Source organism: Erpetoichthys calabaricus, chromosome 4, assembly GCF_900747795.2.
Source record: "Erpetoichthys calabaricus chromosome 4, fErpCal1.3, whole genome shotgun sequence".
Taxonomy (NCBI): Eukaryota; Metazoa; Chordata; class Cladistia; order Polypteriformes; family Polypteridae; genus Erpetoichthys; species Erpetoichthys calabaricus.
This window is the reverse complement of record NC_041397.2, coordinates 32,945,899-32,960,219: the sequence shown is the minus strand read 5'-3', so window position 1 is coordinate 32,960,219 and position 14,321 is coordinate 32,945,899. Positions and strand designations below refer to the sequence as shown.

The 14,321-nt window shown below is 39.6% G+C and overlaps 1 protein-coding gene across 8 annotated transcripts in view; it reads right to left on the bottom strand.

The window, feature by feature from the left end:
• The window catches only part of stard13b (StAR-related lipid transfer (START) domain containing 13b), a 511,429-nt gene that overhangs the window by 19,648 nt on the left and 477,460 nt on the right, over positions 1 to 14,321 (bottom strand). For all 8 annotated transcript variants that reach the window (XM_051927182.1, XM_028799309.2, XM_028799308.2 and 5 more), the window contains 2 exons: positions 5,715 to 5,885; positions 2,288 to 2,447 (listed from right to left, as the gene is read on the bottom strand). In XM_051927182.1, coding sequence (XP_051783142.1) covers positions 2,288 to 2,447; positions 5,715 to 5,885 — 331 coding nt within the window. The remainder of the gene's footprint in view (positions 1 to 2,287; positions 2,448 to 5,714; positions 5,886 to 14,321) is intronic.

Here is a 14,321-nt window from a genome sequence, read left to right as displayed (position 1 = left end):
CTACAACATCCCAAATATATATATGTTGGGTTGAGCATATTGACTTTATGCTGGACCTGTACATCTGTAAACTCAAGCTATGGTTTGCTTATTTTGTTGCATTTTAATTTACATCCCCACATCTACAGAATTAAACTGACCAATGAAAAAGTTTCAATAAGCATTTTTACTTTATTGATTGTGATATTTTGTACGTGTTTAATAACTTTTAAACTCCATTATTCCATTTCAAAGTCACAGGGAGCTGCAGCCGGCCTGCCAACAGTGAAGTCAAGGCTGGGACCAACTCTTGATGGGACACCAGTTGATTGCAGGACACACTTAGACTTACCAATTAACCTACCACAAGTAGTGTGGCCTTGTGCGTAAACCCACAGTGGCAAAGCAGTAATGTGCAGAGTCCACACAGACAGTGACCAGGCTGTAATCTGAAGTTATGAAGCAGCAGTGCTAATCACTTTGTAAAAGCACTGCCCATAAGCATAATTTGTTGTTAGGAAAAGACTAATTAAAATAATTAAGTGGATTAAAGATGGATAGTTGTTTAATAAAACTTTATTGAAGCAGTGAAGAAACTAATTATGATATAACACACTGCTATTGTTTCATTTAAAAGAAGTGTTTTTAAACCAACCACATTTTTAAGCCAAACTCAAGAAGATTTTAAGCCATTTTTAGATAATTTATGAAATTCATCTCACTCAATACTAAAATGACAGAAATATTGCATAGTTGCTTGCCTACACTTGACATATACACATCAGAGGAAAAATCCTTGAAGGAACAGTAACATTGCCGGTCATGGGATTTATCCCAAAACTGTAAGGGCTGGTAAATTATTTTCCTATGCAGCTTTCAAACCACACATGCAGCTTTCAAACTGTATAAAACACAATTTAGCTGCATACAGGTAAGCAACACAACAAACGCCATGGAAAGCAACACCTCTATGTTGAAATGTGCTTTTCTTCCATAAGGAATGGCCATTCAGGGAAAGAGATGTTGTAATAAGCAGAATCCAATCAGGAAGGAGTCACATAATAAGCATGGACAAGGTTGATTTAGTTGAAGAACTGAATTTTCATCCATCCACACTGCACCACCGAGCTGACGTTTTTAAAAGTATACGGCTCTGGAGAGCGCTTTCAAAAGTCTCCATTATCAGGGTTTAAAAACGCTGGGGTAGTGTGGACTAAATGCATAAACAGGGAATAATATTGTTTTTTGTATCAGTAAGGTGCTGCTGGAGTATGAATTTCTGCTTGGGATTAATAAAGTATCTATCTATCTGTCTATCTAATGTCTGCACTTTTAAACAAAAAAAAAGTGGTGAGGACGTAGATTTTGATACTGTAATAATAAAAAAAACATCAAAACAATGTAGCACAAGTGGAAATCAAATTTATTTTTTTCACCCAGTATAGCATGCTGGTGCAGATTTCTTTATGTATATAATTTATTTATTCAAAAAAACAGCTCTGGTTAAACAAAACTAATTACTAAGTATTTTATTCATTCAGGGCCCTGGGTGGGTCTGAGCACACCAGGTCTATTGCAGGGACCACTCTCATACAGGGGGTCATTTTATAACTGCCAGTAGTGAAGTAATGTGGCTGATGGACGCTAACTGGAGTACCCATAGAAACACTGGGTCAGAAGTGAACTCCACACAGGTGCAGTATTATTATTTTTATATCACTTTCTAAATTATAAAATTAGCATTTGCTAAGTGTGCTCAGAAAATGGATGGATTATACCTGATAGCCTTCTTGTCTTGCAATGTGTGCAGGGGTGTTCTAAAATTGGGCCATTGGAATTAAAGTCATTTAAAAAACTATGCATTATTTACTGAACCAACTGACATGGTGATACATATTGTTACATGGCAGAAGCAAACCTGTATGGTGGGCCATTTAATTGCAGGGCACACCAACCCTTCATAATTAATGTAACCTCCATGTCTTTGGGAAGAAGAAGAAAAGAGGTGAAAACCCCACACTGGAATAGGAAATGCACACCAAATTCATGGTGACAGTGACCAGGCCTGAGATTACACAACGATCATTCTGTTATGGCAGTAATGGTAATTACATTTTCTAACATGCACATACACAGACTCACAAATACAGTACATAACATTTTTTTGAAAAGCAAAAGCAAATGGAAGCATTCCAGTTTTGTGATTTTTTAATACCGGAACTGTTGTTTGATTCATATATTAGGGTTCTCTGTTTAAGGAAAAATATATCAAACGAAGAAAAGTCCTGGATGGCACACGGAGACTGACCTGATCTAAACATTGACTTCTCAGGTAGCGTAAAGCTTGCTGCAGGCTCCGCGGAAGAGGGTGACCAGACCTCTGGACGTGAACAATCAAAGGGACACCAAAGACGTTTTTGTCTTTATAGTCGGGCACTTTCATTCTCTTCATAAACCTTGGTACAGACCTGAAAACAAAAAGCTTGGAATTAATAAATACACCACTAAAACTGGGAATTCACATAACCTGATTATAAATGTAATGAATTATCATTATTATTATAGCGCTTTTCTCAGTACTCAAAGCGCTATCCACACAGGGAGGAACCGGGAAGCGAACCCAGAATCTTCCACAGTCTCCTTACTGCAAAGCAGCAGCACTACCACTGCGCCACCTTGATCAAGAGTTAAACATCCATCCATTTTCCAACCCGCTGAATCCGAATACAGGGTCACGGGGGTCTTCTGGAGCCAATCCCAGCCAACACAGGGCACAAGGCAGGAACCAATCCCGGGCAGGGTGCCAACCCACCGCAGGACACACACAAACACACCCACACACCAAGCACACACTAGGGCCAATTTAGAATCGCCAATCCACCTAACCTGCATGTCTTTGGACTGTGGGAGGAAACCGGAGCGCAAGAGTTAAACATAATAAAGCAATTTCATACTACTGTAGCAAGACCAACAGAGTTTAAATTCTGAGGAAACTTCTAGAGCTTTTAAGAAAATCCTAAACTGCCATATGTTAAAATGTAAGCTGTCTTTACCTCTTATTTTGGGTGTCTCCTGCAGCTAGTAAAGGTTTTTATTTATTTATTGTCATTATACTTTTGTACAACAAAATTCAGATGACAGCTTTCAATGTGCAGCAAAGAAAAAACGGTAACAGCAAAACACTACAATAAGACAATTATTCAGGTAATGAAGAAAAGAAATGAAGAAGAAAGCAGCACATATTCATTTGGTATATATACGAAATGACTTATTATGTACAGCTTAAAAAAATAACAAATATGCAGCTTTTAAAGTGTCTACATGCTTTGCCTAAGAATACATTCCTTGTATGTGTCCATATGTGTGTGTCTGTATTGTATATTTTATCTGCATATTATAGTTCCTGTAAACTGGAGGAGCATTGGGTTTGCAGAGGTGTGATGGAAATCACAGCTCTAGGGAAAAAGCTATTTCTCAGTCTGTTAGTACGTGATCCAACCCTCAACCACTTACCAGGCAGCAGTGGGGCAAACAAATGGTGGCCTGGATGTGTTGTACCTCTAATAATGTTGCTAGCCTTCATCTGAAGTCGGCTAATATAGATGGTGGCCATGTTTGAGAGGTCGGGGCAACTATCTATGACAATTATTTTTATATTTTGCACCATATATCCTCTACAGCTACCATTAGCTACTACATCACTAACCTGTCTAAATGTCCAGGGGATGCTTACCATGGCTCCTCGGTAGACATCCGTATAATAAATGGACATCTTAGTTGAAGGCATAGTCCCTTCATGGAGGTCTAAGCATCTCTTTGTGACTACATCTGCTTTAAGGGGTTTTGAAGGCTCAAATATGAGAAATCCATGATTACGAATCATCTTTGTACTAAGTGAGCATTTTATTCCGTATGTTTTCACATATATGAAAAACAGGAAAATATTCAATGGGCTCAACACAGTTTTTATTTCTAAGACTATGGCATTGTACTGTATTTCTTTCTGAATTGTTTAATACAAGTAGCCATTTTTTCCTTAAGACAATATACTTGTGATTCACAAGATACTCTTTTCTGGTATATATTGTCACATGTTAGTGTCTTATGTTTGACCCATGGTCACTGAAAAGGGGCTGCATCCTACATAAGTTTTTTTTTCCACTTCTGTTTCCAAGACATAAGAACTCCTGGCCAGAGATGGTTGCCATCACTTCTGGTCTCACGAGACTCTTCCACCTCAGGCTCCATAAGAGACACCCTCACTGGAAGACCTGCCCAAATTTGAGCAGTGTAGGACTGGAGGAGAGACCTCCGGCAGAGCAGTACGGACTCCTGCATTTGAGATATAAATTCTATAGTCTCGAACTTTAAAATAAAAGAGGGATTTCCTGGCTGGGACCCCAGCACTTGATTGCCTTTTTTGTCTTCTTACTACATATATTTACAGTCAGAAAGAATAAGTGCTGAAATGCAATCAGCACATGATCACTAAAGTATCAGTGCAAGTTACGTAAAACGGCCTACTTCTGAGAAACAACACTTGATTTAATAGGAGTGAAAGTTAAAAAAATACTTTTTTTCCAAATGTTCTCCTACTTTCTCTATCCATGGACATTCCAGACAATGCGTTCAATGTAGTCTTAGACATACTGTACTCATCCCTTTTTTTGTCAAAAACATGTGAAAAATAAAAGTGGTCTTTTGCAACTTAACCATTTAGAGTGTCTGTTCTGTCTGTCCTGTCCAGTGATACAGATGTGAGAGTGTGCCAGGTTTGCCAATAAGTTTGACAGCTGTTCTCACATTGGCTGAGGCAAAAGTCTAATGAAATTATTCACTAGACCTTTTGGGATTTTATCTTTCAATTTAGTGATCAGGTTTAATGACATGCATTAGTGTACAGCATATTGGATCTTCATGTTACCACAGACCTGTCTGTACAAATAAGCAGTGTCTTCAGCCTCATCAGAAATCAAGCTGACAAATGAAAGAAAGAACAGTAGAGACACAAGTTAACAGTGTCTAACCTAAGAATTCCATTTAAATTTCCATCAAACTGAACCCACTTGATCATTTTAAAGATGGAAATTTTGAAACTGAATTTTAAAGGTATTTAGAAAAGATGAGGACAGCAACCACTACGATGTTAGATATACAGTATAAATCTTTATAAAGAAAAACAAAAAAAGACTCTATTAATACTACCCTAGTGATTAAATATCAAGACCACCAGAGACAAATGTATATAAAAAGGCTTTTTCTGTTTGGGCAATATATTAAGCTAATAAATAAATCAACCAGCCTACTGACTCTCTAACAGGTCAATGTGACCTTTGTGTTCAGCCGTCAGAATCACCGAGGACCTAGGCGTCACATTATCAAAACCTGACAATTGGCACTCAACTTCCAACGCTGCCTTTGAAATGTTCAAACAGGCCATGTTAACTCAACACTATTTGAAAGGGATGTTGATTGATAACTAAAGAGGGCAGAGAGATAAATGAGGGTATACTGTTGCATTTCACAAGGGATAGTGTACATAATCAAGAATGTGCCATGATTAGATAAGGAAATACAAATCTTAAAGAAAAAAGGGGCATACACATTGAAAAGGTTTATAGTTCAATGGAATGTCATATCTCAGGAAACGATACTGTAAAGCTGAATGAGCAACACAAAAAGGAAATGGGCCAACTGGATTCTTTCTAACAATACCTCAATGAAATTGTACTCACCATGTCCAGCCATGTTTATTTGACATGGAGTATTTCTCCATAATGGCAGTTAGACGAAGAAGGGAGAATTTCTGCAGCAGATTGAGTTGAGCAGCACACTGGTTTCTGATCTGAAATGAGGCCATGGAATGACTGTGGTGGTTGGAAAGCTGAAAGCTGGGCCACCGGAGTCTGGAAGGAAAAATACATGCAATCAGCAGATCCTGGTTTAGACTAGCGACCTTCATTCATCCATATATAATTTACCTGAATCTGCTTTAACAATTACAGCATTGTGGAGAGATGTAGCCTGCCCTGGAGGCCCTGGGTGCAAGACAGAGATCGACCCTGTATGGACAATTGCACCCAACCATACGGACACATCAAGTACAAAATAAAAGTAATACACTTTAATAACAGAGGGTCACACCAAAAATGTTAACATCTATTTACTCTTACCATTACACACATATACAGTATATATTTAAATAGATTTCATTGTTTAGTTGATCACTACAGACACACACACACATTTACCGCTTTACATATATCTACAGTATAAATATATGTATGTGTGTGTGTTTGTTTTGAAGCAAGTTTACAATATATGAAAGTTTGTTATGTATACCATATTATCCATCCATCCATTATCCAACCTGCTATATCCCAACTACAGGGTCACGGGGGTCTGCTGGAGCCAATCCCAGCCAACACAGGGCACAAGGCAGGAAACAAACCCCAGGCAGGGCGCCAGCCCACCGCAGATACCATATTATATCATACATTATTAGACAATTTAGAGGAATATATGTTTAAATGATTTGCTCAAGGTCACATATGTGAAGGCTGACCTGATGGCCATGTGGTTTAACCTTTAATATCCGTTGCTGTGTCCACTATGCTGCATTACGCTCTTTCATTTTGCAAGTCAAACTCGCTTTATGTCTGGACTGTGAAGGAATACTGCAATTCTTGGCAAAAAACATCCATAAATACAAACTCTAGAGAGAGGACAACTCCACCAAGAACTGAGACACTGTGCCATTATCCTTTGTCAATTTTGCCTTCTTTATATACATGTACTGTATATATAGTCATCACAAAATCTCCCGAACCATGAGGACTTGGGACTTGAAATTTGGAATGTAGCTTACCCTTGGCCCATAGGTGCTCGCTAAGAAACGGTTTTAAAAATTTTGTTGTCCAAGAGTGAAATTTCTTATAGTTTTTTAGACCAGCTTGTATGTCTGTCCGCTTTTCACGAGAGAACTACTTAACGGAATTAGATCGGATTTTTTTCTATAATTTGCTTGAACATTCCGGTTGATTTTGCGACTTTCTCATTGTGCTAAGTATCATAGTTTGCTTGCGGTACCGATTTATTAGTGCAAATCCGAGACAGACTCATTGGGCTGCGGGACCCTCCTCACTCACGTGTTTGCCTCAGGGCGTAACCTTAACTCTGCTTAGTTAGCGAATGAGAGAACTACTTAACGGATTTAGATCTTTTTTTTTTCTATAATTTGCTTGAACATTCTGGATGATTTTGCGACTTCTCTCATCACACTAAGAATCATAGTTTGCTTGCAGGAGCGATATATTCGCGCTGATCTGAGACGGAGGCTGCGGGCCGAGGGGAGGGGGAAGAGTGACGTCAGGAGTAGAGAGCTGGACGGGGCACTCCTCACTGTCCTGTTTCACTAATACGCAGGCGAAGCTGTGGGGGATGGCTAGTATATTCTGTATATACACATAGATGCTACATTCGCTTTAGCCAGGCACGTTCACAGACCCACAATCTTGGAGCAGTCCACTTCTCATTTTAACATCATACAGGGTACATCAATTCTACCCGTGACTTTGACAAAATGATTCAAACTGGACAGCCTACAAGTGCAATGAGAGGAGAAAGCTGCAGGCGAGACATGAAAGAATCACTTTTCTTAGCTAAGAGTTCCTTAACGTGTATTTTAAGTTTATTACTAGTTGTTTTTCAGGGTATCAACTAGTTAGCTCCGTCAGACTAAAAACACGGTCAAAAACAGCAATATATTGACATTTTGATTTGTGTAAATTTATTCATGCCAAATATTTAATAAAGATTCATTACTGATTGTGTGGACACAGATAATAGTATTTTATTTTCAAGTCCTGATATAATTGTGTGCTTTGTTTCATGGCTATCAAGTATTTTTATACTGTATATTATCATTAATATTAGCTATCTATCTGTCCTATTATTTCTTCTTTGGTGGTATAGCACCCATGGCTTTGCACTAGCTTACAATTCCAAATCAGCTGTTGACTTCTTTCACTTCCATAGGTTGCGCAATACGCTACCCAAGTGTCTGCTCACATTTTTCACAAGCCATCTCTGCATGTGCCATCCTGGGACTGCCAAACATTTCATCATTCAGAGGTCACTTATGCGAATAATGCCAAACCAGCCCTGAACAAAAAGCTCTCATTAAATGTAGAAAAGTTTCAGTAAAGGTCAACAGCTTCACTGCACAAATAATAGGTGCCACATCTTAAGTTTACAACAAAGCAAGCTCTCTGCTGAGCTTTAACTGTGTTTAGCAGTGGCAACAAAAATAACTTTTTAAATCTGTTGCACTGCATAAAAATAATCATCACCTGGAATACACCACAGACTGAAATCTTTAACAGACTGCTCCCTTTATTATAAGAATCCAAAAAGATTCACAACATTTGAAAGGGTTAGCACATTTTTTAAAGCCCTGTAGTTTCAGATAACATGTAAATCAATAATTTGGATAAAATGTTTGTAATTTGTTTCAAAAAAGTAATATGTGATGGATTGGAGCTGCATATAATGCTGCACTCATTGCTTCCTGGAAAAGCTCTCTTTCCCAATGACCCTGAGCTTAATTATGAGCATTAAGGAAATGTACAGTATAAATAGATGGAACCCAGCCACAGGGGATGCACAGACCACTGTGTTTCTTCATTTCAGTCCGAAGCCCAGATAAATTGGGAGTGTTACGTCAGGAAGGGCATTTTACAAGATCAATATGGATTGGTTGAGGCCCGGGTTAACAATGACTGCCACCAGAACTGTTAGCCAACAGTGAGCTGGAGGAAACTGGGCCACTGTTGACTGAAGAAAGAGAAAAACAGCGAAGTGACGTGTCTGGAGGCAGGAGGAGAGGAGGAAGTTAAAGAGTGGAAATGAGGGTAGAAACTTTGAATGTTGGCAGTATGACTGGTAAGGGGAGACAGTTAGCCGATATGATGGAGAGAAGGAAAGTTAAAATATTGTGAGTGAAAGAGACAAAATGGAAGGGGAGTAAGGCCAGGTGGATCGGAGGTGGATTCAAATTGTTCTTTCAATGTATGGATGGGAGGAGAAATGGGGGCAGGATGATTCTGAAGGAACAGTATGTCAAGAGTGTTTTGGAGGTAAAAAGAGTGTCAGACAGAGTGATCATTATAAAGCTGGAAACTGAAGGTGTGGTGATGAATGTTGTTAGTGCATATGCCCCGCGAGTTGGGTGTGTTACGGATGAGAAAGAAAATTTCTCGAGTAAGTTGGATGAAGTGATGGACAGTGTACCCAAGGGACAGAAAGTGGTGATTGGAACGGATTTCAATGGACATGTTGGTGAAGGGAACAGTGGAGATGAGGAGGTGATGGGTAGGTATGGTGTCAAGGAGAGGAATGAAGAAGGTCAGAGGATAGTGGATTTTGGATAGTGAACATGGCTGTGGTAAATACGTATTTTAAAAAGAGGAAGGAGGAACACAGGGTGACATACAAGAGTGGAGGAAGATGCACACAGGTAGATTATATCCTATGCAGGAGTGTCAATCTGAAGGAGACTGAAGACTGCAAAGTGGTGGCAGGGGACAGTGTAGTTAGGCAGCACAGAATGGTGGTCTGTAGGATGATGTTGGAGATCAAGAAGTGGAGGAGAGTGAGGGCAGAGCCAAGGATCAAATGGTGGAAGTTGAAAAAGGACGACTGCAAGGTTGAGGCCAGGGAGAAGGTAAGACAGGCACAGGGATGCATTGAAGAGCTACCAGACCTTTTTATATTTCCAAGTAGCGTGGAGCAAAGGATCCTGCAAAAAGTGTAAGCAGCTAATGTCTCCTTCATCTCCAAGAAGCCAAACATTACTTATACTGTTTTGTAGAAAGCTGTTTCTTATTCTAAGACATATTTGGGCAGACAAATGTATTCCTTTCTTCAAAGAAGCCACACTCTGTTTGCATTGCTTTTCTTTCAAGTCTACAGTCTTTTTTCTTCTAAGCAGCTTGGAGGGGACAGTCAAACACCGTTCTTTAAATTTCATATTGTATCATTTACCACCAAGCCTGAGATCCTTGACTGTTTTATGCAAAGATGTCATTAATGCAAATGGAAATTAACTCTAATTTATTCTATCACATTAAATATCCACTTTAAACCAGACTTTTCAGTGACAGCAATGTAAACTTAGCTGCCTCAGTCAACATAGTGTGTCACACAATGAGTCTCCATCATACATGGCTGCTGGCTTGATGTCTAAAAAAATGCCTAAACAATGAGGCATAATTAAAAAATATTCAAGCCACTTTTATTACACTTTGCAGCATATGTAAAGGAGAAAAAATAACCCCATTTAGTGAAATCCCATCAGTTATTCCTTGATGTCTGGCTTCTTCCTGCAACACTCAAATGGCATCCAGCACTTCAAACTTGCCAAAGTGGTCCTCAAACTGTGTGTACTTTGTATCAGCATTGTCTACTACTTCATTTAATTTTTTACTTAATTACGTCCTACACCTCTTGTTATTTGCTTTACATTTCTTTCCCTGTACAAAGAAACTACTAAGTTATCAAACAATAAACACTGAAAGTCATTTGACAAACAAAAACTTCCACTAAATAAAATTAAAATTAGGATAAATACTTAAAGCTCATTACAATGCATCACCTCATACATTCAGTTACTTCAGTTGTGAGACATGAACAGATACAGTGTCTCAATTTATATAAAATTGAGATGGACAGTAACCTCTCAGGTCTTCCGGCCTCAAATTAATTATAACAATGAATGCATTAAGTGTTGGGCAATTTTGTCTGTTGTATTTTCTTTTTAATCATATCACTTTGTATGCGTAGAGAATCCCATTGTTAATGAAGGGCTGTGTTTGCAAGCAATCTGAAGGCAGCTGTATTCACTTACCATTATACAAGTCAAGATCCTTTCACGATTTGCAGTAAAAATGTTAATAGCAATTTAGTAAAGCCTGGGGCCAACATGCATAGCTCATAAGGATTTAAGGATTTCTGGTTGATTTTATGGCTTGCTATTCTAACAAGAATTTGCTTACCCAGTTGTCACAAGACAGCTGCGCAGATCCTTCCTTTTTATAGGGTGCACTTGCATGGGATATTCGGTAGTTCTCACATATACATAACGGTTACTGCTTAGATGGCCTGGCGTTGTTCTTATAGTTGTTGTCACTACTGCCATATTTTATTATATTATATTAATAATGTAGTCAAGTAAAAGAAATATACATACATGTAATACCCAGAATTATTAACCCAATTCAAATATAATCGAATATATCAGTCAGTCAGTCATTATCCAATCCGCTATATCCTAACATACGGGTCTGCTGGAGCCAATCCCATCCAACACTGGGCGCAAGGCAGGAACAAATATCGGGCAGGGCGCCAGCCCACCTCAGGGCACGCGCACACACACACCCACACCAAACACACACTAGGGACAATTTAGGATCACCAATGCACCTAACCTGCATGTCTTTGGACTGTGGGAGGAAACCGGAGCACCCGGAGGAAACCCACGCAGACACGGGGAGAACATGCAAACTCCATGCAGGGAGGACCTGGGAAGTGAACTCAGGTCTCCTTACTGCGAGGCAGCAGCGCTACCACTGCGCCACCATGCCGCCCTATTTGAATATACAGTGATCCCTCTCTATATCACGCTTCGACTTTCGCGGCTTCACTCTATCGCGATTTTTTCTCATACACGCTTACGTCACTACGCATGCGCTTTCTGAGAACTTTTATCTAAGCCCCACGATGGCTCCTAAACGTGCTGCTTTTTCTAAGCCTTCTGACAATAAAACTAAGCGCCGGAGGAAGATGCTTACCATCCAGGAGAAGGTGAAACTCTTGGATATGATCAAAGATGGCAATACCCTACAAAAGCCTCCTCACGTATATGAAAAGACAGCGCCAGCAACTGCCTATCAAGATGTTCTTCAGCCGCGCACCCAGACACCCACTGCCTACTCCTAGTACTCCTTCAGTGGAAGAAGACAACGACGCACCTGCTAAAGATACTGCACCACCTGAAGACTCTCCTACTGAGGTCGTGCCTTCATAGGTTAGTGGTTGTGTGTAAGAACTGTGTGTGTGTATGTAATTAAATGTACAGTACAATAATAATATGATATTTGTAATGTCTAATATGTCTTATTTTCTCTTATTCTGTCTAATATATTGGGTAATACGAGTGTAATGGTGACTAAAGGGTATTATTTCATGTCTAGAGGGCTCTAATAATGTTAAAAAACGTATTTAGAAGGTCATAAACAGGTTTTCTATACTCTAACTGTGAAAATATTTGACTGATAAATAAAGAATCCTACTTCGCGATAATTCATTTATCACGGTAGAGTCTGGAACGGATTAACCGTGATAAACGAGGATTCACTGTATACTTATTTTTATTTTATTTATTGGCTAATTTGACAGCTACCTTAAAAACTTGTTTCCTTCAGTTGATACAATGAACTTGTTGATACCAAGATGGATATCAATTAATCGATTATCATGTGATGTCATTCAGTTTAATTTTCAAATAAAAAACTGTAAAAATTTTCAGGTTGTAATGTCTTTTGCAATGTATGCCTATATGGTCACTTACAGTCAGCTGACAGCTTCTGAATAGTAGTGGCTGTACGTGTTCTCCCTTTCATGTCTCTTGCTATGCAGGAGGGGCCAATTCTGATTGAACTAAATGCTGTGTCTAGAGTGAAACATGGCACTTTCAATGGCTAGCAGACAGAATGTTATAAAAGGGGTCTGCCACAACCAGTTTTGTTGCAAGGTCTTTTAAAGGGATGGCACAGATTCTCCTACGTTGTGATCTGTATGATTCAATATCACATTGAGTCCTTGGCACCACGCTAGCAGACAGTTGGTTTCAGAAGGTACTACCATTTCTACCAACTCTTCTGTTCAGTTTATTAATTTTCCTGCCTGTACGCAGCAATCATCTATTTGATTTCTACAACCTCATAATGAACTAATCTTTAGCTGTACATATGGAAGCTATTATAGAGCCATCTTCTACTTTCTGAGCTTTTCTTGTTTGTCCAGATGTTTACAGTGCACCATAATCCATATTCATTATTCTAGGTTGAACGTTTTGTGCACTGGAGCACCTGGATTTTGAATGCTGTACAGCCCACCAAAGATGTGGGTTGGAGAAATGGGCTACTTTAAACAATCTATTAGATAAAGCTACTGTGACATGGGTAAGAAAGAATGAAAAAATAACACAACAATTATCCATATATTAGTGTAGAGTGTTATACAGCACCATCTACTAGAATACCGAACACCTTGAGTCAGTTGCCTAAAGCCGATGTTGCATTATGCTATTTCTAGTCATGTGGTATGTCTGAATTGCGGGCTGCGGTTGCTGGACCATGTCAATTTAAATGACTGAAAATCACAACCCATGTCACATTTATTGACTGAGTGCCACCCTTCTAGCACAGTCGTGCTTGTCCTTTGTTGTTATGATCAACATTGTGCAGCCTGATGGAGATGGCACTGTATGAAATGTTGATAGATGCAGCGAGTTCAGTCACAATCTCAGGATTTTTTTTTTCTTTTTTCCGTTTTTCCATTACTTGCCCATTTTTGTGACAGCCAATAATGTGCTTCCTAATGGAGCTGGTGCTGATCAGGCATGACGTGTTCAGCCACAATCTCAGCCCTTTTTTCTTTTTGTTTCCATTTTGTCATAATATGTAAAACATGAGACATCTGGCAGACAAACTCCCCTTCTGTTTGTGAGGTCCAAAACAACAGTGTTCCTTAATCATCCATCCATCCATCCATTGTCCAACCCGCTGAATCCAAACGCAGGGTCACGTCTGCTGGAGCCAATCCCAGCCAACACCGGGTGCAAGGCAGGAACACACACACACCAAGCACTCACTAGCGCCAATTTAGGATCGCCAATCCACCTAACCTGCAAGTCTTTGGACTGAGGAAGGAAACCCATGCAGACACGGGGAGAACATGCAAACTCCACGCAGGGAGGACCTGGGAAGCGAACCCAGGTCTCCTAACTGCGAGGCAGCAGCGCTACCACTGTGCCACCGTGCTGCCCTGTTCCTTAATCAACATCACTGAATTATATGCATTGTACTTCCAGATGAGCATCCACTGGTTGTTAACTCTCATGCTCACACAGCCACCTCCTCCTACAGCTAAAGACAAACATGTTTGATTTCATCAGCGAGAGCTGTGAACTAGTTGGACTAAGTCACTGGGTATGGCATGTTAGCTGACTGTTTTCATGGAAGTGCACCGTTGAATGCCTATGCCTTAATAAGATTACGGAA